Raw genomic sequence first — 25,864 nt, 5'->3', positions numbered from 1 at the left:
AGGTCCAACCTGCTGATGAGGGAATCCTACAGCAGAGTCAAGAGATTGTCACTCCGGTGGCCCGTCTCGACCCTGGAGCAGTGGTGGGCACAAAAGTTCATTGTCGATCGACGCCTTGTACAGATATGCCGAATGTTCAGATATGCTTTCCATCGGCGAAATTGTACAAAGAGCTCCGTGGCAATTCACAAAAGTCTCAGTGAAAATTGAACTGTGAACTGAACAAAAGCCCCTGGCAGGTAGTGCCAGAGACCCTACCGTAAGTATGGACGTGAAACGCATTCTTGATTGTACCAAAGGATCCTTAGGTCTTGAGTCTTGATTCGTATATCATCAGAATCATCGAGGTACACATGACTCGGTTCCCTTCGATGTGAACTTTTCTTTATTCAATCGGTCTCCTCCCGATTCTACACGGAACCTGGACGGGGCTTTCATGATCGAGAAACAGCCAGTGCTCGATTGTGTAAAACACGCCTCAGTGAACTCATTTCCTCTAATCCAGCGGTTCTCAAACTTTTCCCCCCACGTCTCCCCTATGCCTCATGAGGGGCGCTCGCGTCTCCCAAGGAGATCACCGTATATCTGAGAATGTGAAATTTCGACCTGAACATGTCAGAGTGCCGTTTTCTCCATGAAATATGGCTTCCCCGTTCAATCGTACAATGATTAAAGACTTGTAGAAGAACAGTAGACTAGCAATGAGCTGGGTTACCTATCTGAGACGAAGAATTCTCTACTTTATGGTTGAGGAAATGAAGGGATAGCTTTCGATGCACATGCAAACGTCTCTGTCTGAGATTAGGCTTTGCAGGGTCGAAAAGTAGGCCGGCATGCTCTTCAACTAGAATATGCGCGTTATGTTCCTCTACTGCCTCCACCCTCTGGCTACTATTATCGTTGCCACAAGATAGGGATCCACACTTCAAGGGAAACAATCCTTCATCGATAGAGCTTTCATCCGTCTTCATCTTCAGACCATTTTATTAGAACTAAGAAATCATCTTTTCGATTCTCTTGAGAAATGCATCGCAAGACATCGTCACAGCATTACGAATACCTCCGCAGCATCGAGCTTCAGCACAGGTCGAACATTGCTCAAGTCATGGCTCAAGAGAGATGGGACTCGAAAACCTGGAGTGGAAGGATCGGAACGCCGATGCACCCAGGCCGTGAATTCCTTCTGGCGCAGAAACGCTACGGCGCGATATCGTTGAATCCTCTCGCGAAGTCGCAAGGCAAATCCCACGTCCAGCAGGATGAATACACAAGCGGAGGATCGTCTTGAGAATAAACAGAGTGTTTCGTTCCAGGTTGGGAAAAAGGTACTGCGACTCCAGCGGATCCGGTACTGTAGAGCGGTGGTCCATGCGGCGGTCGCCTGAAGGTCTCGAAGAGCCCGAGAGAGTCGAAGTGGATTGTTGAACGTGGAGGGACTCGAGCCAACACGGAGGACTCTGTGTGAGTGGTCGCACCATGGAATCCCTCCGAATTCGTGAGGAATCGGCTCAGAGAGGACCTTGATACGGCATCGTCAGCTACCGCGGATTCCGCGCACCCTGACGCAGAGGATCTAAAATATGCATAGGCGACTTCCTGCCGCGCGTAATCATCAACGGGGGCTCCGTGAATATGATACTCGATGGCGCCTCCATTGGAAATTCTCAAACCACCAATCTATTGCGAGCTTTTCCGACTATGGGGGAACGCTGCGCGAAAGCACATTGGACATTCTCTAATGTGGGTCTGATCAAAGCTTTCAACGAGATGCTCTCCTATAAAGTAATTTCGGGGAAACTCGACCGGGAATCGTTCAGTGCCCCAATGGTAAAATCAAAAACCAGCTAAGGATTTCGAGTTGTCATTAAATCAGGTAAAATAGAAGCATAGGGTTCGCGTCCCGGTCAATCATATGTCGTCATTTCCAAGAACAACTATATCGTTTATCTCCTCCGGGTAAGCATCTGCAAAGTAGAATGGAGATTTGTTCCTTTCGAACGAAAACAAGAGGGAATCGGGGACCCAAATATTGACGGTAGATTTACGAAATTCGCTGTGATACTCACTCCCAATAACGAAGGTCTTCCGATGGATGCTCCTCGCTCTCCCCAAGGTGAACACCGCGACGGCGGACGCGGCCGCTAGGAGAACGATGATGAAGAACAGAGGCATGGCAACCGAGGCTCCGGAACCCGATGCGGTCAATGTTTCCGGATGATCGCTGTCGATTCTTGACATTTCAAAATCTTCCGTTTTTACCACTGTCAAGAGCTCCGCCTCCCGATCAGCTGAGGCAACGCCAGTCGTTGTTGGAGCTGTCGGGGGGATCATGCTCGTAGGCACCTGAGCTCCTGGATGGATTGTAGCATCTTCAGTCAGCCTAAACAGGGGAATCTCATCCGGAGAGGCTGTCGGGGCCTCCGTCGGAGCTGCCGTCGGGTTTTCGGTCGAGGTCGTTGTTGGAGCTTCAGTCGACGAGGTAGTTGGATATTCAGTCGATGAGGTTGTTGGAGCTTCAGTTGGGGGAATTGTTGAAGCTTCTGTCGAGGTGCTTGTGGGAGCTCCGGCCGGAGTGATTGTTGAAGCTTCAGACGAGGTAAATGTGGGAGCTTCAGTCGTAGGGGTTTCTGGATCTTCCGCCGAAGTCGTTGGTGGAGCTTCACTTGGAGTGGCCCACGGCACAGCGGTTGTGAGCTGAGTCTCGGACGTTGGCAGAGGCTCCGAAGCCCCGAAGACAGTACTGGCAGGCGTCACCGTGCTTGCTTCCAGTTCGGTCGCGGAAGTCGAAGTGTCTGATACGACCGGCACGGGATATCCTGTGAGTTCCCCGGAAGCTGGGTGAATGTGCGTCATCGGTACCGCTCCCGGATTGATCTGTTCACTGGCATCGAGCGGTCGCGACTCGGGCTGGTACGTTTCATAGAATTCTTCCAAGAGTCGAGATCTCGGGCTCCTAGACGACACGCAATCATTTCGACCAACGCCCCAATTTAGATCTCAAATCTTCGAATATCAACGGAATCCGAGCCATAAGTGAATTATACAATTCATGGGTAATCGTGCCGCATGCTCACCGAATTCCTCTGAGTTGGAGATGACCGCTGCTCAGTTCCTGATGTATCCGCAGAATCCGATTCCATTCGGCATTCAGGGGAATGTTTTGAGAGCATTCTTTGCGGCCCATAATTTGCATAATAAAAACCTGGGATCCAGTCGGGGAGAATATCCTCATTACATCATAGATTGGTCTATCCCGGACCATCTGAGGGAGCGGCAGCTCGCGTCGCCTTTCAAAGAGCAGCTCATCATGAATTATCATTTACCTTCTTCTCGGGTGCAGGCGGGACTACTTTCATGAGGCTGAGTGGATGGCCAGTTCTATTCGAGACTTCCTCTAACAAGGCGATCAGTTCCGGGCGTGCATGACGGAAGTCTCGATTGCCGAGTGTTATCTCTGTTTGGTGAAATCGCTGACGTGAGAGGACACAGCACAATATCTTCAGAATGAGGGCGGTTCTCTTCGCTCACGTTGGCATCAAATCAATGGTCCCGGGTCGAATGAACAATTTATCAGGCTCAACTCACCAGCAGCCGGGAACATTCGGCAGCTCCCTGTTAGGTCAGAATCATAGTCGCCTTGGAGGTGCAGATGGATCGACATACTGGAGGATGTTCCCTCCGGCGTTATCACACGCAAGTCGACCCTCTCCTGCTTGTCATTCAGGGGAATCCCTTCCAAGTGAATGCTGCCAACCCGAGCCTCTGACCGAGTTACGAAAGGTAAAGGCTGAGTTCCCAAATCCTGCGGAGAGATCCTGATTGACGACGAGGTTCTCCGTTGCCTATCACAATCATAACAAATAGATAGAGGCAAGAAAGAAAGTCACAATCGATGACGTAGATTCCGCGAGCATCACTGAGAAGGACATGGGATGGAACAAGCATTTGTATATGTCTGCGTTCCTTCAGCGAGAGAGCCGCCCAAGCCCTCGACAAGATTCCAGAGCCTGCTCTCGATACTTTCCAGTAGGTTCAATCGAGGATTCGTGCCTGCGTATGGATCCGCTCTCCCAGATACTCACATACAGGGCACCATTCTTCAACTCTGGCACTTCTATGTCGATGGAGAAAGGGAATCCGTCGTAGAGAATATTTTCTACCGGCTCCTTTCGTACTCCATAACAAGCGCCGGGGGCTAAGAGGATCATCACTAGGAGGGCGTCCATGTTCGGGAAGAAAACTGCGAACTTCGGAATCCGATCAAGCAGAACTTCCCTCCTTTCGCTCGCCAAGGCCAGAACTGGAGATCACCTAACTTGGCACCGTGGAACGCTAGCTGCTTTCCTGTCGAACGGAACCACCGCTCTCCAGCACTCCGTCGGCGGGAGCGAAACGACGTGAGAAATCGATGTCGTTCCACGAATGTGCACCCGACAGTGTGGTCCAGAACACACGAAATTCGCATGGAAAGTCAGGGATGCGTGCTGTTGCCCCTCGCTGAAATAGGAGCATCTTCGGATAGGAGTCTCAGAGAATGTTTCGATACTGGTACCGGATCCCGACGAGATATTTGCTGTTCGGGGGAGCGATTTACGCGATCATTTACGCTCGACAGCGGGGAAACCCAGAGAAAAACAAATGGAATGAGTTGTTTGGTTTTATTCGCGGAACTCTCCAACGGACCTGCGGAGATAAGGTTCTATTTACACTTCGGTTGATCCTTCGTGAGGATGGCACTGCCGATATTTGAAGGTACACAGTCACCGCCGAGCCGAAACTGGCTTGACACGCCGCCGCCGCAGCTTCCTGTTCGGTGGAGACGTCGTCGCCCGAGGACCCACGGAAAGGATTGCTTGCAAGGCACCCGACATCTTTCGAGCGTCTCTACTGTGACCGACGACTAGCCGCGGTGACGGCGGTGTTCCTGTCGTCGTTGTTCCCTGAATATCATTCAGGATGCTCCGCGAAGTTGTGAGCTCCTCGGCAGCAGCTGTCGCGGTTTCGGTAGGAGCGATGTCATTTGATTCAGCGGAAGTCTTGGTTTGCATGGAAGATTCGGTGGTGTAGATGTCGTCCTCGCCGGATCTGCCGTCCTCACCGGGTCCGTCTGGATCATCCAGAGCATCACTGGTCGTCGTAGCGAGCGAGAGTGACTCTTCAGTGACAGCAGGTTGTGGAGTCGTGGTCTGGCCGATCGTGATTGGACGCGCTTCTATCGCGGCATGCGTGAACGGCAAATTGGGTCTGCCCGTCGGCGATATGGATTTTTGGACTCTCGTGGAGACCAGATGTTTTTTTTCAAAGAGAGAGGAGCGAAGTCATTCTGTTTGAGGAATGGTGGAGATTTCAGGGAAGACTCGCCCCCCATTTTGATTGTCGGTTTCGGGCTTGCGATTTCGTTGTAATCGAATCTTGATCCTGGGACCGACTTGCGTATGGTCTGGGTCGAGGTCGTCCCCCCGGACGGCGGCGACGACGCTTTCGGCGCCCAACCTGATGAATACCTTCTCACATAAGGCGCTGCACTGGCGATATCCGCTTCATTGTGGATGTCGACTGTCGCTTGACCGAGACGCCCGTTCAGATAGAAGAAGGTCCGTGCGGTCTGGCACGGAATAGCGTCTTCGGGATACGCGCACGACAACGAGAGCTGATCGAAGATCGTCTGGTTCCCACAAAGGAATGAAAATTGCTGTACTTCTTGCAGCCCATTAGGGTGCGCGACGGGGTTGCAAACATGGAATACCTTGCAGTCCATTTCGGCGTCTGCGAAGTAACCGTACTGGTTCGGACATCGGAACGATGTGTAAAGATTACCAATGAGCAGCTCGGCACCGTCTGGCAGACTCAGCGCCTTCTGACCGACCACGGCGTGGAAAACTGGAATGAAATGGTAGGCGTGATGGAATGGATTGTAGGAATTCAAAGAAAAGTTCATCTATTTTCTCCCGAGCTGCACCGTGCCTTTGCTTCGGATCGAGGCGGTGTCTAGATGCGGCTCAAGTAGAGCGCGTCTACTAAATAATAAAAGCGAATAAATGCGAAATAGCGTCAGACTTCATCATGAGGAATCGGCTTCATCCCACGGCATAAAGGAATTTTCGGATCCGGATGAATAGTCGGTTCTTTCCTGTTGAGAAAAAAGAGCGATCACCGAGCCCGCGAAACGTTTTCTGTGAATTTGAGCCGCGAATAGAAGAGTGACGATCGATTCTTGCAATCAAGTCAACTTGCAACACCATCGAGCTCGGGGAACGTGGTAGAATCCGTTCCCGACCGGGGCTCCCACTAGGGTGCATGGATTTCGGATGCTAGGTTCGCGTCGACCTGATGTTGAATTCACTCACTCCATGACGACATTGAGGAAAAAAAAGGTCTCCAATGCTGAAGCTGAGCACCGGGTGCACAGCACACGGAGGCAATTCGCCACTAAATGCATGCGAACGATTGTTTTTTTTCACTAGTCAGGTGACATCGAGACAATGACCTCGCTGAAGTATCCAGCTTCAAAGGCTGGGAGAAATTCACGGTCTTGAATTTTGTTTTGAAAGCTCGGATGAAGACGCCCAAGCTTCGCGCCGCCCAAATATCTTGAAGTTCTCAGTGAGCTCTGAAAGAAATTCAAAAGAAATGGAAAGAAAGGACCGACTGAGTGAGCGTGGAAGCATGGTCGTCGCTCTTTGCGACTGTTTGTTTAGTTCATTTTTGCAGCAGGCGCTCGCTTCGAAGGAGCTGGGCGAGTTCCACTTTATCTGAGAGCTGACATTGAGAGACGATAAAGGGTAAACCGTACTGAAGTTCGGATAGCAAGCTGTGTGATGATGCGCGCGTTTCCACTGATGCGAGTGGCACGTGGATAAATCGCTTCAAACGAAGTGAGCAGATTCCCGAAGGGGAACGCGTGGGATCCCCGTGAAGCAGATGCGCTCGGTTCAATGAGGGTGGAGCTGTTCGTGATTCCGTTGCAATATCGCTGCGTAATTGACGACACTCCCACCGCGACCCTTGCTGCAGATTGGACTTTGAAACAATGAACCGCCAGACTAAGAATCCTTCGAATAGTTAGTCTAACAATTGTCCAGCTGATTGAGCTGCTCGATGTGAAAATGTTCACCAGATAAGCGTGAGAAGATGTTGCAACTGACTTCCTGGGTGATAGAATCCGCAGAACTCTCAGAATCCCTTCCAATCCGGTACGTCGGAAGCAGCAGCTCCTCTCGAAACCGGAGCATTTCGACAACACCGAGGCCAGTTTGATTCAGAGCAGTAATTCAGAGGTTCGCAAACGGGGTTCCGCGGAACCCTTGGGTTCCGTGGCGAATCGCGCGGAACCCCAAGGTCTACCTGCGGAACCCCCAGGGGTTCCGTGTAAGAAAAAGTTTAGGAACCACTGCACTTATTAGACATATCACCGAATATTTAATGACCGGTAAGCTGCGCATCTGGATCAGGGTAAGACATGCTATGATCCCCGAGAGGATGAATCCGAGCCAGCGATAATCTCGAAGCGTATCTGACCCGGTGTAGAACTATTTTAGATCCTCACAATCGATTCTGTGCCATTCCGATGAATAAGCGATGCGTGATGGATCCATCCTACAGCGGAGGCGTTGAGAACTTCCATATGGAATAAATTAGGGGTGCCGCGCGAGAGAGGCGAACGAGAGTTCGACGATGGCTTCATTTCGAAAGTGAGACGTTTCTAAAACAGGAGCGAATTTATGTCGCGAACGCGGTCATAGCAGCGAGAATCGTCTCCGGCTCCGGTGTTGTTGACGTACCGCCGTTGCCGAAAGTCGTTCTGCATTGTTCCATTTTGAAACAGTCTCGTACGCAAAATATCCGACGATCGAGCCAGCCATTGTTTGAGCATGCGGCCAGCGTTTTGGTGAAGTATTTGACGAGATGTCACTGTTGACTACGGGACAATCGTGTGACCCCAGACTCATTGCTCGGGAGCGGTCGAAGAACAATGGTAGTTATGTCATTCCGAACGATGCACCCACGCTCCTCGAAGACGATCCGCATCGATACAGAAAGGGGGAACTTCTCGAATCCGGCTCACTTATGTGATTCCCAAGCATTTCTAGTTTTTTGGTGTGAGCGAACTTCACGCCGACCGTGAACAATGGAGAGCTCGTGCCCCCCGATCCCAGCGTATGACGCGTCTGTCGAGTCGACCGTGTGTCTGCTAAGCTTGCGAGTGTATCGACGAATAATGCGGGCTTCAACCGCGTCAATCTTCAATCAATCATCTGTGAATTGCACAAGACAGGCATTCGGAAAATTCCATTCTCATGGTCTCGGCCCCTCGTACAGACTCGGATTCATCGCGAGACCGTCAGGCCAGGGGGCAACGATGTCTCAGGATGTGGAGGGGAGGGGTCCTCAATAGCATGGTTGCGCAGCTAGGTTCACCGTTTAATTGCCAGGCGGCATCCGACACAGGATATCACGATGATGAATTACGACGAAGCTTTCATCTCAGAGCTTGTGCGGATAAGACGCTTTGGATTCGAACCCGAAATTCCGCGTCGACTAGAGCACAGGCAGGGAATCATCCCCTGAGGAAAGTATCCGGGCGCTTACTCGAATAGATTGGTACGGAGTTCTCACTAGAAAAGCAACTAGGTCTTCCGTGGAGCTCTCGGAGCATTCCCAGGGCACTTCCGTGGAAAAAAATGCGGCGCCCGGGGAACCTCAAGAAATTCAATGCTGCCCTTCGTGTGAGAGCTCTGACCGCTTAGGGCGATCGGTCTGATGTCTCTCATGGATCATCCATCTCCCGAGGTCAGGGCTCCCTTGTCTCTTCGATGACCATTCCAAATTCAATGTCAGGCCATGTCGCTATCCTCTCGATTGTTCGGGCTCATACTTAGCTTGAATCCGTGCACGCCGCCGAGTTCACTGAACGCATATTAAACTAATAGATTGCCGCAATCCCCGAGGAGCTCGACCTGAACATATGTAGGGAGTGGCAAAGGAACAGAAAAGCCATTCGTTAACGCACCACACGTGACGATAAGCTGAAGTACGCGCATCCTTCCGATGAAGTGTCGGCGCGGACCGGGCATGCCGCGTCTTATATCGGGGAGAGAGGCAGCTGATCATCACGGGCCTGGTCGGCGTTCTGAGGAAAGAAATTCTCGGAAACCACAGAAGATGCTCAGGACACATTTTTTCTTTCGATTTCTGACAGTCAAGGCAACAATGACAGAATCTTCACCTGGCGCATCAATTCATGCCGACGAGGGAAAAACCGAAAAGGTGCTGGCGATGATGGTCTTGATCTTGAGCTTCACGTAAGATGAGCTTCTGGTGAGATACGGTAGTCGAGGCCACACCTAAAGACGTCACAAGAACGTGTGAACTTTTCGTGCTGCTACTCCATCGACCGTAATAGGCAATCTCTTATAACAGGGGTTATCGACTGGGTGTCCCGGGACCTGTCCCAGGAGGTGCCCGAGACCTCGGATCCTCATACTCTGCGGTGTTGAGATGGAATTGTGCATCCGGAAGAGCGAAAGGTAAATGGGTAATTAGCAATCGCACATGACTGAATGATTAAAACTCATGACAAAAATAATTGGGAATCTAAGACTACGCGAAAACTAAGCGTGTGTCACATATATCTCGTACATTTGTCGAGACATCATCGGGGCTCCCGGATCGGTTCCAGCTCGCGTCACTGACTCCATGATTCCACAGGTTCCATGATTCGCCGGGGGTCCCGAGGGACAAGGAGCCCGGGAGCCGCTGTGAATCATGTGTTGTCCCATTCTACAGTGCATCGGGAAGAGGTGTCGAGATAATTGAGATGAGACTCGATATTTCGAGCACCCCGAGAGGGGGCGATATTCTTCAATCGGGACTTGGAAATATTCGAAAACGAGAGGTCCGATATTCTCCAATCGAGACTTGGAAATATTCGAAAACGAGAGGTCCGATATTCTCGGTCCCGTATAAGAAAAGGAGAATCATCTTGGGTTCAACGAGCGCGGTCACTGCGGAGAATGAGGGATCTCGCCGCGGTGAATTCGCATCAGGTCTCACCACGATGCAATCACTGCAGCAAGTCCGAGTGGTGGTATGACCTCCTGACCAGCTAAAAGCTAAGTGACCGAGTGAGCCGATTCGGCAGGTGTACAGGTTTGGAGCCAGCTGCCGCTTCAAACGTTCCAGGGATTCCGGTATCGAGTCTTGTCATTGGGCTTTGGGACAGGCCGCCAGATTCCTTGAGCCTGGGTTCGATTCTACCCCGATGCGACGCGGTTGTGGGACAGACGAGCAGGGTCTCACACATAGGTGCTGTGCGACCACCTTGATATAATGCGACGCTGAAGAAGGCTGATGTGCCAAGCAAAAACAGGATGACTCGTGGTCGGCCCCGGATTCATTCTCGCGGTTGGACATCTGGGATGAAGTGCGCCGATGACGTTTTGGGCAACCCTTTTCGCCATCGCCAGTATTTCTTAGAAGTCCTCCCTCAGAATGAGCTGATCCCGGTATTTCACTCAGCCGGAGTCATCAACGAATTTCGGAACATTTGCTTAGCTATGGACGATTCCGATCGTGGCTCGTTGCATAACAACGACGAGAAACAACAGAGTCTTTGATAGCCTGTGGGAACTCATGAACAAGTACGATTCGGGATCAGCCAGCCGGCGTTCTTGCTTCCATTGGTTATTCGTGACGATTGTGCCGATGTCATAGTACCCGGCGGGGAAGCCATGGCTTCAGTGTGGGGGCGATTGACGATACCAACTCCTCAATAACTCGGAATGCAGTGCCGCCTATATGACATTTTATTCTTTCGAAACGCGTATGCCTATTTAATGCGACTCCCTTCGAATGACCAGCTGTGAGAAATTATTGATTCTCAGAGCGCTGGAAGCTCGCGAGGCGCGCGTCGAACTAAATGTTTCGACAACGCCCGAAACATAGTGAACAATCGTCTGAGAGGATTTCCCGAGTCTGATATAGCTTGGCGCGGTCCGAAGACTTCCATTCTGCGCGGAGAAAGTTCGAAGTTAGCCGTCCAGCTCGGGCTATCATTTCAGCGTTATATTCTGAAGCATCGCTGGACTGCGAAACCAGCCGTTCAGTTTTTGCCGGACGATTCTTAGAAGATCCTAGTCACCCTGATGCACCGTCACGTGGTTACGTGTTCGGAGCTGTCAAATTTGACACCGACGAAGGGTTCCAATCGGTTCACGGCTAACGTGGAGGAGAATTATGTTCTGAACAAGAAAAACTGTTGTTAGCTTCGGGAGCAACGATCGAGCTTGAAAAGTACACGATCGGCAAATAGTAGATGAAAAGTCGGTGTTCTTCGATTTTCTTCTTTCTTTTCGAAGCTTGTTCTCGACCCGATGCTTATGTAAGACAATGTCTAACCCCAGGTCCTTTGGTGGCCACGTCATTCATGTTGTACGTGTTTTAGTGACTGTGTGTTTTGGACAGGCTTCCACTTTTTGATATTCTTTTCAGGGGCATCGGAGCGGTTTTTGACAAGCAGCGCCCGACAACGTCTCCACTTGTGAAGAACAGGGGATCAAATATTTTGCTCAAGGAGGTCTGTCCATCGGGGTGGTGGAATAGGATTCAGCAAATCAGTCCGACTAACCCAGCTCGGATGTCAACTTCCGGGGTCTGTCCGTAGAAAGCCCAAAATTTTTGACCTCATATTTCTGTTTCGCGAATGGCCCTCCAATACAAAAGCGCTCTGATCATCGAGGCTCGATGAATTCTCCAATGGCGACAAGCCCAAGGCAACTCCTCAGTTTTAAATGGAGAGGATCACGGAGAAAATAACAAATGCGAGATCTAATGCATGGGAAGGCGCCTACACTGCGCAGCGCCATCACAACCGCATCTCCTTCGGTTTGGAAGGAAAAAATTGATTTTTCGAAAATGGTTCCGTCGCGGAAAATATTGCTGACGGATTTCTGTGTAAGGGGAATGGAAGAGATGATAGTCTGAAGGATACCTCAGTCCTGTCCCGACCAGACGCCTAGGGCAAACGTTCCCCTTGGGACACAACACGAGGACCTCTCTAAGGAATCAGCGCGATTGGCAAGAGAATGTGGAGGACTGTCTCATTTTTTCTCATGGCCTCCTGGAATGTCGAGATCGTCGGTTCTCCCCACGGTTGGGGATCGCAATTGGAATTCCTACGCATTCTAAGCGTGAAGGGAGATCCTCGGAAGGTTGAAACTCAAGTCGAACTCGAGCTAATTTTCCCGAGATTGGCTCCCGGAAGATTCCAATCTCAAGTAGGTAGCCTCAGGTGACAGATTGAGCCAAGCTCGCAGAAGCATGCGAGAGGTTCCCGCACGCTCAGGAGACATTCCTTGGATTTGAAAGAAAACACGAAAACTATGTTCAAAGAACTTTAATGCTTGATTGCTGACTTCGAGAAAACAGTCAGGAACGTGCACGTCATGAGGAAGATTCACGTTTCTGAATAACATGGAATAGATGATCCGGTCATCTTTACATTATTTCTGTTCGGTCGAGCGAACAGCGGGAAGACCCTCCGAAGATATCTCGTTTCTATTTCCGAGCACTAGAACGACAGCCGATCTTTCCGTGCTCGTCGGTCGATGGATTCATCGTTCAGCTCGATCGTCCACGGAGCAATCCTAATGCTAGAGCTGTGAATGCACATTCAGGCTTTATATACTCCCTCCGCCTGACACGATGACAGCGTTCGACGCAGCTAGCTAACTGCGTAGCTCGTGTCGGGAGCTGGACCTCCGAATATTGAATAAGCAAAACAAACGATCAAGTAACAGGATGGAGTTTAAAGTACGTGAGTACGAAAATTGACTATTCCGAAAGCTGCTCACTATATCGGGTCTTGGGCCCCTATTTCGACTGCTAAGTTTTATCAGCTCCCCCTTCTTAGAGAGAGAGAGTCATATTGAAGAGGCAAAAATAAGAGTGTTGCATCAATAATTCTAGGTTTTCGAGAAGAGCGCGAACGCAAGTACTCGGAGAAACAATCCGACTCGGATTCTTCCGGTCTTCGCTCGGTCTAGGCTGTATTCATACGATATCTCGCAGGAGCAAGTTGGACATGGTTGATTCATACGTGTCATAGACTGCCGTGTTCTTCGGATTGACTTCTAAACCATTCACATCGGTCTCCTCGCTTCGAGCACCGTGGTGTCGAACAGCTCGACGTCGCTACCTCAACTTCAAATATCACTGAGTGAGCCGCCGGCTTAACGATTGCGTAACGGCTCTTGGGTGTGGTTCTTGCCAGTGTCGGCTTGCCGTGTGAATATCTAGGATGCTCGATTTTTTTTCCGTGAATTCGCTCTCTCCGATTGGACTGCACGTGCAGGTGCCAATTGAGCCATGGTTCACGATGGGATGATGTCGCCCCTCGAGAAGTCCAGCAGGGCGGAAAGTCCCGCACTTCCTCGGACTCTCATCAGTCGGATCGTAAACTAGGATGATTGTTCATTTGATCAAATATATACATATGTATTTATGTATATTTCATCTGGAACTAGGCGCTGACTATCCTATTTTGATTTGGTTCTCCAGCGCAACAGACGAAGTTTTCTCCAATTCATCGCTCGGAGGAGCCACATTGACGTCGAAGGTGACTGTTTTGTCCGTGAACCACGAGTACGAGTTGTCGAATTTGAAGATATCTGTAAATTTCGAAAACCGATGAGTCCAAGTCTGGCACCGAGTACCGTTTGACACTCGTCGAAATCAAATATGTACTCACATGTGCCGCTGACGTTACAAGTATAGAAACCTTCTTCCGGAAGAACATGGCAGTCTACTCGAGTTGAAGGCACGCATCCTTCTAGGGAGCCGTCGTTTTTCTGTGAATTCCGGCGAACGAGCGATCATTAATTTCGCAAGACTACGTACGTATGTATACATGAGCTGAAGAATCTCGCTTGATGGAACCTGAGCCCCAGAGGAGCTTTGAATTCTGAGTCCAAGAAGCAGTTCCCGTCGTAGTCTGAATGTCCGCAGCCGAAATGACCCACCTTTCGTAGGAGCGCAAAACCAAGATCGTGACCGTTCGTCCTGAACGTCCAGTTTATTACGCTTCCTTCGTTTTCGACGGGCAGCTCAATTTTATGTGAGCTTCGTTTGGACAATTTGATTGTTTTGGCGTTTTCCCCGTTCAAGGTCGTGTTCTGACGATAGTATTTCTCGGGTATTGGACCGCCCTGTGGCAGCTGCAAAAGGGAGACGTCCTTCATTCTCGTTCCCAGAGGATATTTCAAGCTTCTTATCTGTCAGAATACATTCTCTGCGAGGGCTCGCTTTGAAGCTGTGCAGAGTCGGCAGGCAGGCAGTGTTGCAGCTCCGTGCCGGAACTTACCCATTCGGAGCAGCGGGGGCAACCCGTGGGCCCGACGAGAGTGCCTCCGAAATGGACTGGCACTTGATCCTTGTCCATGGTTTTGAAAATTTCACTCTGCCAACCATCTGGAAATGGAATCTCAGTCTTATCAGCGTGGATTGGAACGAAGTTGTTCACCTCCAGGATGTTCTATTGAATCAGTGACGTGGCCAGTGGAATCAGAGGACCTTCTCGGAGCCTACGCAGGATACGAAGCTCCCCGCTCGATCAGACGCTTTTCCTGTCTCTCCCGAACGTACCTTTTCCATATATTTCTACTTTGCTCGCCGTGCAGTCGGATAACAGTGGGCGGAGAATTTTCCAACACAGCGGGAAGAATGAAGGGGCGTTCACGATATAGGCCTTCTTCAAAGTTTCAGGATAATTGCTCTCGTAGATGAAAACTGCACGTCCGATGAACCTGAGCACAAATAGGTAATTAGGTTTCCAGTCGAGGGATCTTTTTTCTGCGTCCGGTGTTCCGATCCGATGGGATCCGCGGACGCTCTGCGAGTTCCCCGAGTTCCGACACACTCCACTGGACAGACGAGGATTTCTCCACGAGATAACCAAGTCGAGCTCACTGACCTGCGAACCACCTTGGACACGATTTGCTTCATACTGAATGTGGAGAAATCGACGACGAAGACGCGGCGTTCGATCCTCCGACCCAACTGGAAGAGAAAGCGTGGAAAGTGTCGTGAATACGAGCTCGAGGCTAGAGGGAGATGTTAGCGACACGTCTCCGTCGGAATACCCCACTTCCCCGTCTGGCTGAAGTGCGGCGAGCGACATCAACTCATATACACATGTAATTGTATGAGCGAGCGGCGGGCGGCAGATATTTCTGGTACAATGTACTGACGGAGCAACGACGAACTCCCATACGGAACTCGCATGAGTGAAACCCGTGGAGGCAATCGTCAAGGCGAGAGATGTTGCCTGTTTGCATACCTTTTTACTTTGACGTTCCATATCTTCGTTGCAGAGCTCAAGCAGATAAATCAGGTGATTCGTGAGTTCTCTCGGGGTGAGGCACTCGAGCATTCCTCGCATGTCAAAGTCACCGGCGCAGAATACCCACACAGGACAGCCTTCGTGGTCGTAACCAGTGATGCCTCCCGGGGTATACTTTTCCAGGACCTGGAATTCAGTATCTCCCACGTTCGTATAAGCAGCAACTTTATTATATTTTCCCAATGCTAGCGAACACCGCTGTCGCCGAACCGGAGCCCCCATTGAGTGACTTGAATCATGACACCAACGCAACGGATCTTCGAGTAATACAGCGAGGTTCATAACTGCTGACTGTAGATAGATCAGCGGCCTTCGCGACGGTGAGAAATTAGCAGCCTCAGCGCTACTGTACGGGATAATGAGAGGCAGTAGAAGAATCCTGCGTCTGAGGTTCCTGTCGAAGCTCCTCTCAAAGACGGAAATACTTGATGATAATAATCTATTCGAGCTCGTCTCAGCGAGCGAGCGGGAATTGAAATCCAAGGTGGAGGCACAGCTGTCTTCATGAATCCTTGAGTAGAGTCGTTTGCAAGGAATGTAGTCCGACGCCTAGGGGATTCTAAATTTCCGTATGCATGACGGCCCTGGTTTGGCCCCGAGCCGGAGTCGAGACGCTGACGTAGTGTTGGAACTTGAAGCTCAAGAGACCCTTTCCGCGTGTGATGGATCATTGTTTGCATGTTGCAACTAGTACTTGTCGATACAGCGGCGTTTCGTCGGTCGCTCCGAATATATCTCGGGAATCCCTTGTTCCGTGCATGCTAGTTCGCCGGACGGCAGACTCGTGTGATTGGAAAAATGCATTACTCGGAACATTCCGAAAAACAAATCCGGAACCGAACACGCACGTGGCTTCGCCACGTTCAATCTGGAGCATAACATGCGATAGTTCCGCGCATCATCGATTCCGACTTCCAGCGTCTGTGGATACTTTGGCTCACGTAGAGAAACTTGGTGGTCCTCCGAATTTTCATCCCACCGCTTCGAAACGGAAGCTCTACGACAAGGAGCCATTGTTCCGGAGCGATCATAATCCCCGAATGGTCCTGTGCAACAAATCGGGCTCCAGTTGAGCCCACCTCCAGCTCGTCGAGGTAAGAATTTCACGGATCCGATCGGCGACGGCTCAGATCCGGAGCGCCCGAGCATTGGGCGGACAAAGCGCAAATAGGTACCTATGCTCGACGATCGTTCCCCCAGGAGAACTCGAAACACAAAGCCCCGAGACGTTTACGGGAATAGAGCCCTCCGGACGTGATGCTTTGAAGGGTCTCCGTCGGTGCGACTAAAAATACGCCATCTTTGTGGATTCGGTGTTCTCTTTGAAATTATGCGTAGGTCGATTCTCCCGACGTCCCGTGCGAGGGCACCTGGCTCAAAAATCGCGACGACTTGCTTCGCAAGCTCAGAGGATAGCTTTTCAGATTCTCTATTCCCTCGGGAGCGCTCTCTGACTCGGACCAGAAGCGACAAAAATATCAGCAGAAGCAGAATTTCCGTTTCTCCGATCTCCTTGGGGATTATTCATTCTCTAGAAGCAATGCCGGCGTGTCCGAATGAAAGTCACTCACCTCGGGTGGTTTGTACCATTTGGTGATGTTGTCCATGTCTATCTTGTTCCTGTAGATGAGATGTTGGCGGAGCATGTACTCCGCTTTGTCGACCGAGAAGTTCCGCGCACGGAGCCATCGCAGGACGAAATGATCGTCGAACCTGTCTTCCCATACGTCTGCGCACCGGCTTCGAAGCTGGAATAGAAGCACGTCTTTCAGTCATCCCGTTGGTCGAGTTTCGTACAGATAGTAGATTGGTTCTGCTCTATCGATGCGGAGACCTCTCGTTATTCATCCTACCCCTTCACAGGGCTCCCCAAATGAATGTTCGAGAACGGATTTCCCTGGAGAAAGGGTGTCATCGTATTTTTACGAACACCGAACTTTGGGACCAGCGCCCGACTCTCGTCATTGTCCACAGGAGACACAACTAAGAACTCTTTCCCCGCTTCATCAACTGGAAATGGAATTTCGCTGCTGGCTGTCGAGCAATATCTCTCGTCGAGAGTACCTCTGGAGCACGAAAGAACAGAGAGACTTCGATCGAAGCGGAGAATGGACTCTCTCGCCGAATTCCATTCAGTCTAATGCGAAATCGCGCGGCAATGAGTTCTCCCGGAGAAGTTTCCAGCGATGGGAACGACAGCGTCCCATCGAAGTCAGCCCTTCTAGATGGCTGACGTCGTTGTCAACGAACTTCATCCGATGCTCTCTATAGCATTTTTCCTCCTCGTCCACCATAGATCGTTGACAAGGCTTCTCATCTCCCTGGAGGCGTCGGAACTCGTTAAATGGACCGACGGAGAACAAGTCGAATTGCATCCCCGCTGCACGAGTACCATCGGAGCCGCTGCTTCTCATCTCCGCGTTATCCGACCGTGATCCCGACCCAGCCGGAGAAACCTGGAGATCAGGGAGTCTCGGGAAACAGGCTTCCTCAAATGCAAGAGTCTCGCTGCCAGCGTGAATAAGATTGATGAACAGCCTCAAGAAAAACCAAGGAGGGGAAAATGGCATTCGCCCAGTCGGGCAAACGCTCGCAAAGGTCATCCTCTCCTCTCGGCTCCATTCCTCTCTTAATGAAGATGCTTCTTTCCGGAATATTTAGTCGTCCTTTGCTCGACGCTGCTGTTGCCGTTGCCTTGCTCGACGTCTCAGAACAGCGGAAACCAGCGTGTCCCTTGTCATGCAGGCGCCCCGTAGGGGAGCTCATTTTTGTTTCGAGCTCACGTAGGAGTCGAGCTTCTCACAGCATGCAGTTGAGTTTGCCCTACATGACCGCATTTTCTGGTCTTAGCGACCATTTTCGCTTGGATGTGACTCTTTCCCTAGGTCTCCAGGCTCTTTCTCCCCTTTCGGAAGGGTACCGTGGGTCGGAAGACTTGGGAAGCAGAGACCACGCTAAACGTATATGCTACTACTGCTCGTCTCTCAGAGGTAATATCACTGCTCTCGTTTGAGGACCGTTTCTCGTGCTACTCGGACGCTCAAACGGGGCACATCCACTCCGTGTTCGTATAATTATGGCTGTACGTACAGCGAAGACTGTCTCGAGTACACCACGCTGTCCCTCGGACCCTAATTCCCTCCCGTCTCGCTGCGGCTGTCGCTTTATCGCTGCCCGACAGGCTTCTGAGCGACCCGAAGTTCATGCTCGAGCACCGCTGCAGGTGGAAGCTCGAGAAACAAGGACGCTCTTCTCGCATCCCAGGCGCGCTTCCGTCCTTGCCCTCGATCTCATTTTCACGGACGCCCCCTCGATTCATGCAGAACGATTGCTTATCATCTAGTATTTCTATTTGTTGTCGCGAAAGGTTTCGCTCCGACAATGCAGCTTGCAATTCTTTTTTCATTCGAGGCACGGCTCCCCGTCAGGATCCTCTGCTTTGATTCTTGGGGTCGGATTCATGCGTCTCAATCTGGCTCACTCGATGCGGGATTTCGCAATCATCCGCGATGCGAACCGCCTCTTCCGAGTCTGCGAGGGAATCTATTCCTCCCTTCGAATGCTTGCGCTTTCGACTCCACGTATTCACTCAAAGCTTCTGCGATAGCGAGCCGCGTAGAGATCAAGGTCTTTTCGGGCCGGTTGCCAACATCATAGTTGCCGCTGTCGCGACTACGGTCGCCTACCGATTTGCGCTTTTATTTTCTTTCTCGCTGGGCAGGAGGTTGGTAGGCACAAGGTGGGGGCAACTTGCTTGACATGCGTAGCGATTGGACCGGTCGCTGGTCGCTCTCCGGAAATGTGCATCGGTTCCAGATTGAGGATAGATCGTCCAAGGACATGCACTAACTCGGAAGACCCCAGCTCTCTCGTCCACGGCAGAAGTCGATCTATTCAGCATGGTGTCCAGAGAAAATTCTGCGCTCTCGAGCCGTAAGGGCTGCGCCACAGCCGAGAAATATTTCGCCGAACTTTCTAGAATAAGCATTACGCAATGCAAGCAATTCGTCGCCCAAGGTTCGCTGTCCAAGCACTTGATTCTGGGTTCTAGGTGAAAGTTGGGTCAGATTTCAGTTCATCAAGCAGTAGAGCAGCTCATTCCGCTAAAGCTAGAGTGCTCATCGCCGAATCGATTGAATATTTCGATTTGTCACATCGCCGGTATTCTGGGAAGACGAGTGGGGGGGATTCCGGTCTCTGCGATCGAACCACCCCGTGCTCCCGGTAATCCAGGCCGAACAGAGCTCTCATCTAGAAATATCCGTCATCATACATATCTTCGGATCGAAATCTGAGCTAATCTCTCCGATGTTTACGTTCGACCGCGACCCGCTTTGGCGAATGAGACATTGAGACGCTTGAACGCGTGTAATGGTGAACAGATAAATCGAGGCTCTTCCAAAACCTTGCATTTTCTGCGATAACAGCCACCAAACTTTCAAGTTCAAGACGGCGCCGAGACCTCGCAAACCAGAATAGGATAGGTGAACATTTTTGCTCAAGAGCTCAGCTCTGGAAGACGCGAGAATACACCAGGAACGAGCACGTTACGGATCAAACGGCCACCCCCTGATTCACCACACTCATTCCCTGACCGGAGTTGGACGCACTCGCGGCTCGGCTTGCCCTACGTCATTTAAATTCAGTTCGTTACGTCAAGCGACTGCTTGATCTAGAAGTCCTGCGTGTTTTTGTGGCTACTAGAGTTTTTAGAACGATTGTTCATGCTTGACTGCACCGCTACCCTTTGCCAATAGCTGATGTCTGTCTGAGCAGCTATCGTTTTCGATGACCTACGGTATCATCGTTCACGAGCGGTTTGGAGAGAAAATGAAATCTTTGGGCGAGAGTCGGACCCGGAGCCACGCGGGTGCATTAAGTTCATCGCCGAACTTCTGTAAAACTGCTCGGCGGCAACCTTCAACAGCCAGCATCCGAAATGCGCCAGCCCTTATCCGCGGTCCCGTTCGAAGCTCAGCCTGGGCCGTCGCAAGACCCGAATGCTGGTCGAGCGAACGTCCCAGAGCTGATTCAGAGAAATCAGACCAAAACAAAACAAAATCGGGAACATCTGATCGTCCCGTCGCAACACGCGACTTGTTCTCAATAGATAAATAACGGTAGGGTGAGCGCGAGAAGACCAGCGATTCGGAACCTCCGCGAAACTAAGCGAGCGAGATGGACCGGCCGAGCACGAACGTAGGGAAGTTCTCTTCTGAGAGTGCGATTCGTGAGGGGATAAAAGAGCTTGGAAGCGCACTTCCGACATCGACTGAGCGTCTTAAGCCATGGCGAACCCCAGGCGTCAATGTTGGCTCGAAAGCTAAATAAACAATGTCTCGCTGAAGAATATGGAAACCAGGCGGCGGGATCATCGGCGACATTTCGCCGCTCGGGATATCCGGTCACCACGGATTCTGGTTGATGGTAGTGACTTACCTCTTGCAGGGCTTTATCCTGTTCTGGAGACAAATCTCCAACATGCCCACTCATTGTGAGTTCTTGAGCTCCGGAGCGCTAGACGGACTCTGGCGACCAGCTGATGACAAGGTATCGAAGACGACGGAGGGGAGAGAGACCTGTCTACGGAGGGAACGACGACCTGCTGCACAACCAGAGGGGAACTATTCGTTCGAAACTCCGTTCGTCTCGAAATCCGGCACTTCTTCGTCAGCTGGCTTTCGCTGGCTGCAGTCCCGCTGGACGAGAAACGACATCGCCAAGATGGAAAGGGATCTGTCTGAAAGAAGGAAAAGCCGTGTCAGCTGACGTAACGATTTGGCGGCGTTAGCGACTGCTTTACCGCCGTGTTGACTTCGCGGGCGCTGGCCGTGTCGGTCACCGCAGTCTGGACTTTTGTTCTAAACTTAAAGCCTCTCAGATGTTTTGTTCCGACGGTCTTTGAGGTTTCTGCTGACGTTCCCCTACTCAAGGAACTCCATCTCGCAGTCAGAGTCGCATATCGTACGGCTGTCCGCAACAGAGACGGAAGCCGCGCCGTCGAGTCGATTCCCCGCTCTCAATGATAACAAAGGTGTCCAAAGCAAGATCGGAGGTTTCTCATTTCCCTGCCTTCTCGGTCAAGAACGTCCAAGATGACCAGCACACATCCCTGAGTTATCTGCCGCTCGCTGATTTCGCGGGATACCACTCCAATGAAGCGACCTCCGAGATGGTGTAAGGAGGATCGCGGCCGCGGCGAACGGACGGCGGCGGCGGGGAAAATCCCCATATCCTGATCATTGTCTAAGGACGGCTTTCAGAATAATTAATCACTTCGTGGATCCGGCTTCAGATTTGAGAATGATCGCTTGATGCAGACGCTCGGAAACTCGGAAATGAGCACGAAGCTCAAGATAATCTACTCGGAATTACCCTGGATGAGCGGGGACGCGGCGACCGCGGTCCGAGGCGGTGCCGTTAATCGGAAGCGAATACTGACTTTGAGAGAATCGGGAGCTTTCACTCTCAGTCGAGCTCGATTACGAATGAAGGAATTCCCGACATGAGATCGGCCGCCGAAATCGCCGCAGATTCTGAGAACTTCATTTTATTAGATCAGATGTCGGCCTTGCTCGAAAGCTGTCAAAACAATCGTAGGACGATAGTCGACGATACCGACTGTGGCATTTAACCCAATCTGCTGGCTCTCAATTAGATCGCAAAAGTCTCCCGGTCAATATCGACTGCTTCCATGATTCGGTGATGCGATCGAAATCGATGCGTCGTTTTCCGGAAAGCTCTCCAGATAATTCATGTCGCCCGTCAATATCACGAGGGGAGGAGGGACTGATCATTCACTCGGTCACTCGAAGTCTGGATCCGGGTTCTCAGCGGAGATGCACGGAGCGTGCAAAATTTTCGCGAGTTTAGAAGATACCGAAGATAATTATTGCTCTAGCACGTACTCGGAGCTTTTTTCCGACGAACGTTTGCGTGAAGAATCGTCGGCTCGCTCTCTCAGCAGAAGGATACAGAATCACAGACGACTGAATAACAAGATTCCATGGAATTTCCATCCGAGCAGCATGTACATGACGGTCATAAGAGAGCCATCTGCTCGACATTGCTCGGGCTTGGAGGTTGCATCGAGCGGCCGATAAATCACTCGATGATTGAGAGGACCGTGAATGATCGCCCCTCGGCGCGCCACGGTGTTCTTCGGAAAATCTATAAATACCGGATCTCTGAATCAATTTTGCGATTAGAGTGTCGATTGGAAATGAGATTCGGTGCTTGAGCCGAGACTGCTCAACAGCTATACGGAACCGATCGTCCACGAATTAAAGAGTAACAAGAAGAAAAGTGATGCGGAGAATCGTATCAGATCTCGCGGAGAATATCATCAAGTCTCGCTTCAGATCCAGCTGGAAGAATTTCCTCTTCTAGGAGCTGATAATGACGCGTCCCAAGACGGCAAACGAACTGCGACGCGGATCGAGAAAACATCACTTAAGTGAGGAGAGGACTATCGAAGATGCCCCACTGAGGAGGGCCGTCTCCCTGATTGCAGATATTTCGAGCGCTGATCATAGAGCGTCCGAGAGAGCGGAATCGGCATCGAGCACGGATCCTGATTTTTCGCCGAGATGAGATCGGAGTTATCCAGTCGGACAGCTGGCTGGCAGATAGGAGAGGCTCCAGTTATGGTCATAAATAGCTGCACGGTTCTGGGTATGTTTCGCAATTCGCTCTCGCCAGCGAGCCGGGGAAATCTCGACTTTGTCTCGCTGGCATATCTGCCCGGGACAAAGAAAATGGAGGAGCCGACCCGGAGTCATAGAGAGGCTGACAGCGATGCCTGGCTGATTGTGCATCCTATCCGAGATGAAGAATCAATTCATGACGGAATGCTTGGGTGGAGCAGCCTCCACTGGACTCCGTTCGGTTCTTCCCGAGTTTCGAATCCGCTTGAGCGACTCACTCAAGATTTGAGCTAGCTCCGGACTCCAGAGACTTAGCAAATTAATTTTGATCCGTCGCTGCCAATGACTGTGATCCGCCAGTTTAGTGGCTCTCGGGATCCATCATCCGCTGGAGCAGGCGCCGCGGTGGTGGCATGCTCTCAGGCCACGAATCGGAACGAGGAAGATTCGAGCGCGAGAATGACAAGCCTCGCATCCGTGCTGTGGGCAAAGCGGAGTCACACTGGAGAAACAAGACTGCTTCGTTTCGGTGACTTTTCCCTTCCTCGGCCCAGCGTTCCGATTCTGTTTTCTCTCTGGGTTCTTTGCGAGAGTCGAGTGAGTTTCATTACAGCCCATACGTAACGAAGAACTGCTCCAACTCTAGAAATAGGGGATTCGAAGACCAAATTTGGCAACGGTTGCCAACGCCTCGGCTGCTCTGCGAATGTTAAATGTCGAGTAGACGACAGTTTCGCCGCGTGACAACGCTCGCTTCCAGGAGAGCTGGCAGAATATAATCCGTCACTGTCGGAAAATCCGTGTTATGTCAACTGCGCTAAAGGAAAATTCGGATTTTCCGAGGTCATCGGTAACAATTTGTGCGTACGACTGCCCCTCTTGTCTCGGGGTGAGCTAGAATTTTTTTTTTCAGAACCGAGGATCGAGATCGAGTCTTGGCAGGAATCTTCCGCGATTCCGCCACCAGAAAACAACATTCACCAAGAGAGTGACGGACTGAGTCACGGCGAGGCGGCGTAGCTCATCAGGCAAACCGAGGGCTGGACACATCATCAAAGCCTCGCAAAACACTTTCAATCGAGCTCGCGTCCTTGACAAGCTCTCGGCGGGCTGGAAACACGCAATGCCTAAGGGAGACTCGACGTGAATCGAAAACACGAACTCTACCTACTTGCCGAGTGGAATAGGCTGGCGTAAACTCTTGTTGAAGGAACCACTTCTGAGGTTGTTCGTTCAGGGCACGCCACGGAGGGCGAGGAACCTCTAAGAGGAGAGTCGTCTTTGAGAGAGGGTTCCTGCCGCTGCTGGTTCCGCTACTGCAAAGCCAACATGGTTGAAAATCCTTCTGTGAGCCATTGCAGCAATCCTTGCACGCATCGCCAACGAGGGAGTTTCATCATTGTCCAACCATTGTTCCTCGAGCCTAAAGGACGCTCCAACGGGTGATTATACGAGAAGCTGCCCCGTAATTCTTCCGGAGGTTCGCCTGCTGAGCGGCTCCTGGACAGTTTCCAGCCGACTGAGAGGTTTCCAGCTCTCACTTGTTGCATGATTCCGGAAAGCCGTCTCAGTCTGTTCCTACATTAATGTACTGAAATTATAGGAATCATGGATCATGCGCGAATCGTTCTCGAGATTATCGAGGGGCCCCAATTAGATCGTATTCCAGCGGCCTTCCGGTGGTCAACACAATGGAATCGTTTCCTCTCCGTGCGATAATCACAACTTCGCGAACAATGGCTCATCCACTCAGCTCCCGTCGTCGTGGGGAGAGCCCGCTTTCCGACGCGCGGCGGAGTTCCGAGGATCGTTGATCTAATCGCAGGTCGTAGGAAAATTGTAGATGCCGAGGTTCGCTGTTCACAGAGATGTAGCACCCCATGCCCGCTAAAGCACTCAGTCCATCGAGAAAACACTCTCATCTTCCGTTCGAAAAGCCGTAACTTCTCGATTTTCCCTTCGGGTAATTTTCCCCGAGGGAGGCAATCCACCTCTCGTTTGAAGTCAAGAGAGGGGTCTCGATCATACTATAGGGAAGCGGAAACGCTCCGAGGAGAAGCTGTTCGCGAGATGTACTTGGGCATGCGTTGTGATGGGGGAATCGAACATTATGATGAGAATTTTCTCACCTGGAAGCACGGTTCAACGAACGGGAATCACCTACTAAGAGATTGAGATGATGTACACCCTAGCGATTCTGAATCCTTCAGCGAAGGATGTTTCGGTTGAGCTCGATTCGCTCTGACAACTCCAGCGCGAAGGGCGGTTAGCTCAACCCCCCGAGAGGATAAGCTTCGGCATAATTACGTCCGGTGATTGACTCGATGTCAGGGATGTCTGAGTTGGAATGTTCCAATCTCCGACACGGCGAGGTGCTCTTTCCCGGGTGACGGGAATCTCGATCAAATCGCCTTCTCCTCTGGATATGTTTCATGGGTCGCAGAAGAATCATCGAATTCTGAACGAGCTCGGAAGCAGCCTCGATTCCCGCTTCCGAATTCTTTGCGCTCATCTGAGATCATACCAAGTGGGGGAGATTCAGCGCTGGGGAAGATTCGAGAGAAGCTACCTAGTCGCAGTACGACTCTGACTCCGAGTATTCCTGGATGCTCCATGGAGGAAGCAAACCCTCCCTGCTCAACGGAAAACTCATCTGTTGTCACAATCGGGGATTTATTGTTTCGTATCATAAATATCAATAATTATGTCATCAATAATGACTATATCAATTATGGTTATCCCGATAACAATAGTGGGAGTAATAAATTTCACTCGTGTTCCTCCCTTCTCATAATAATCGTCATCGTACACGTCTTCTCGG

The 25,864-nt window shown here is 51.1% G+C and overlaps 3 protein-coding genes across 3 annotated transcripts; all 3 read right to left on the bottom strand.

The window, feature by feature from the left end:
* Nucleotides 1-964: 964 nt before the first annotated feature.
* On the bottom strand, nt 965-3,661 carry LOC100902517 (mucin-5AC). The gene is made up of 5 exons (XM_018641108.1): nt 3,586-3,661; nt 3,324-3,454; nt 3,075-3,202; nt 2,067-2,953; nt 965-1,964 (listed from the first exon to the last, which is right to left on the bottom strand). Exons 1-5 carry the CDS (start codon nt 3,659-3,661, stop codon nt 1,909-1,911), a joined length of 1,278 nt encoding a protein of 425 aa, XP_018496624.1. The 3' UTR covers nt 965-1,908.
* A 997-nt stretch (nt 3,662-4,658) lies between these two features.
* Nucleotides 4,659-7,815, bottom strand: LOC100903811 (uncharacterized). The gene is made up of 3 exons (XM_003747743.1): nt 7,782-7,815; nt 5,505-5,880; nt 4,659-4,683 (listed from the first exon to the last, which is right to left on the bottom strand). The coding sequence occupies exons 1-3, from the start codon at nt 7,813-7,815 to the stop codon at nt 4,659-4,661; spliced, it is 435 nt and encodes a 144-aa protein (XP_003747791.1).
* Nucleotides 7,816-12,386: 4,571 nt separating this feature from the next.
* Nucleotides 12,387-24,262, bottom strand: LOC100902374 (SEC14-like protein 2). The gene is made up of 10 exons (XM_003747571.2): nt 24,215-24,262; nt 20,837-21,137; nt 16,969-17,145; nt 15,335-15,523; nt 14,969-15,054; nt 14,641-14,801; nt 14,360-14,466; nt 14,019-14,213; nt 13,748-13,847; nt 12,387-13,667 (listed from the first exon to the last, which is right to left on the bottom strand). The coding sequence occupies exons 2-10, from the start codon at nt 20,888-20,890 to the stop codon at nt 13,531-13,533; spliced, it is 1,206 nt and encodes a 401-aa protein (XP_003747619.1). The 5' UTR covers nt 20,891-21,137; nt 24,215-24,262; the 3' UTR covers nt 12,387-13,530.
* Between the last annotated feature and the right edge of the window lie 1,602 nt (nt 24,263-25,864).

This window comes from Galendromus occidentalis, unplaced genomic scaffold (assembly GCF_000255335.2).
Source record: "Galendromus occidentalis unplaced genomic scaffold, Mocc_1.1 scf7180000077524, whole genome shotgun sequence".
NCBI lineage: Eukaryota > Metazoa > Arthropoda > Arachnida > Mesostigmata > Phytoseiidae > Galendromus > Galendromus occidentalis.
The sequence above is the reverse complement of the archived record's forward strand: the minus strand, read 5'-3'. Positions and strand labels throughout refer to the sequence as shown.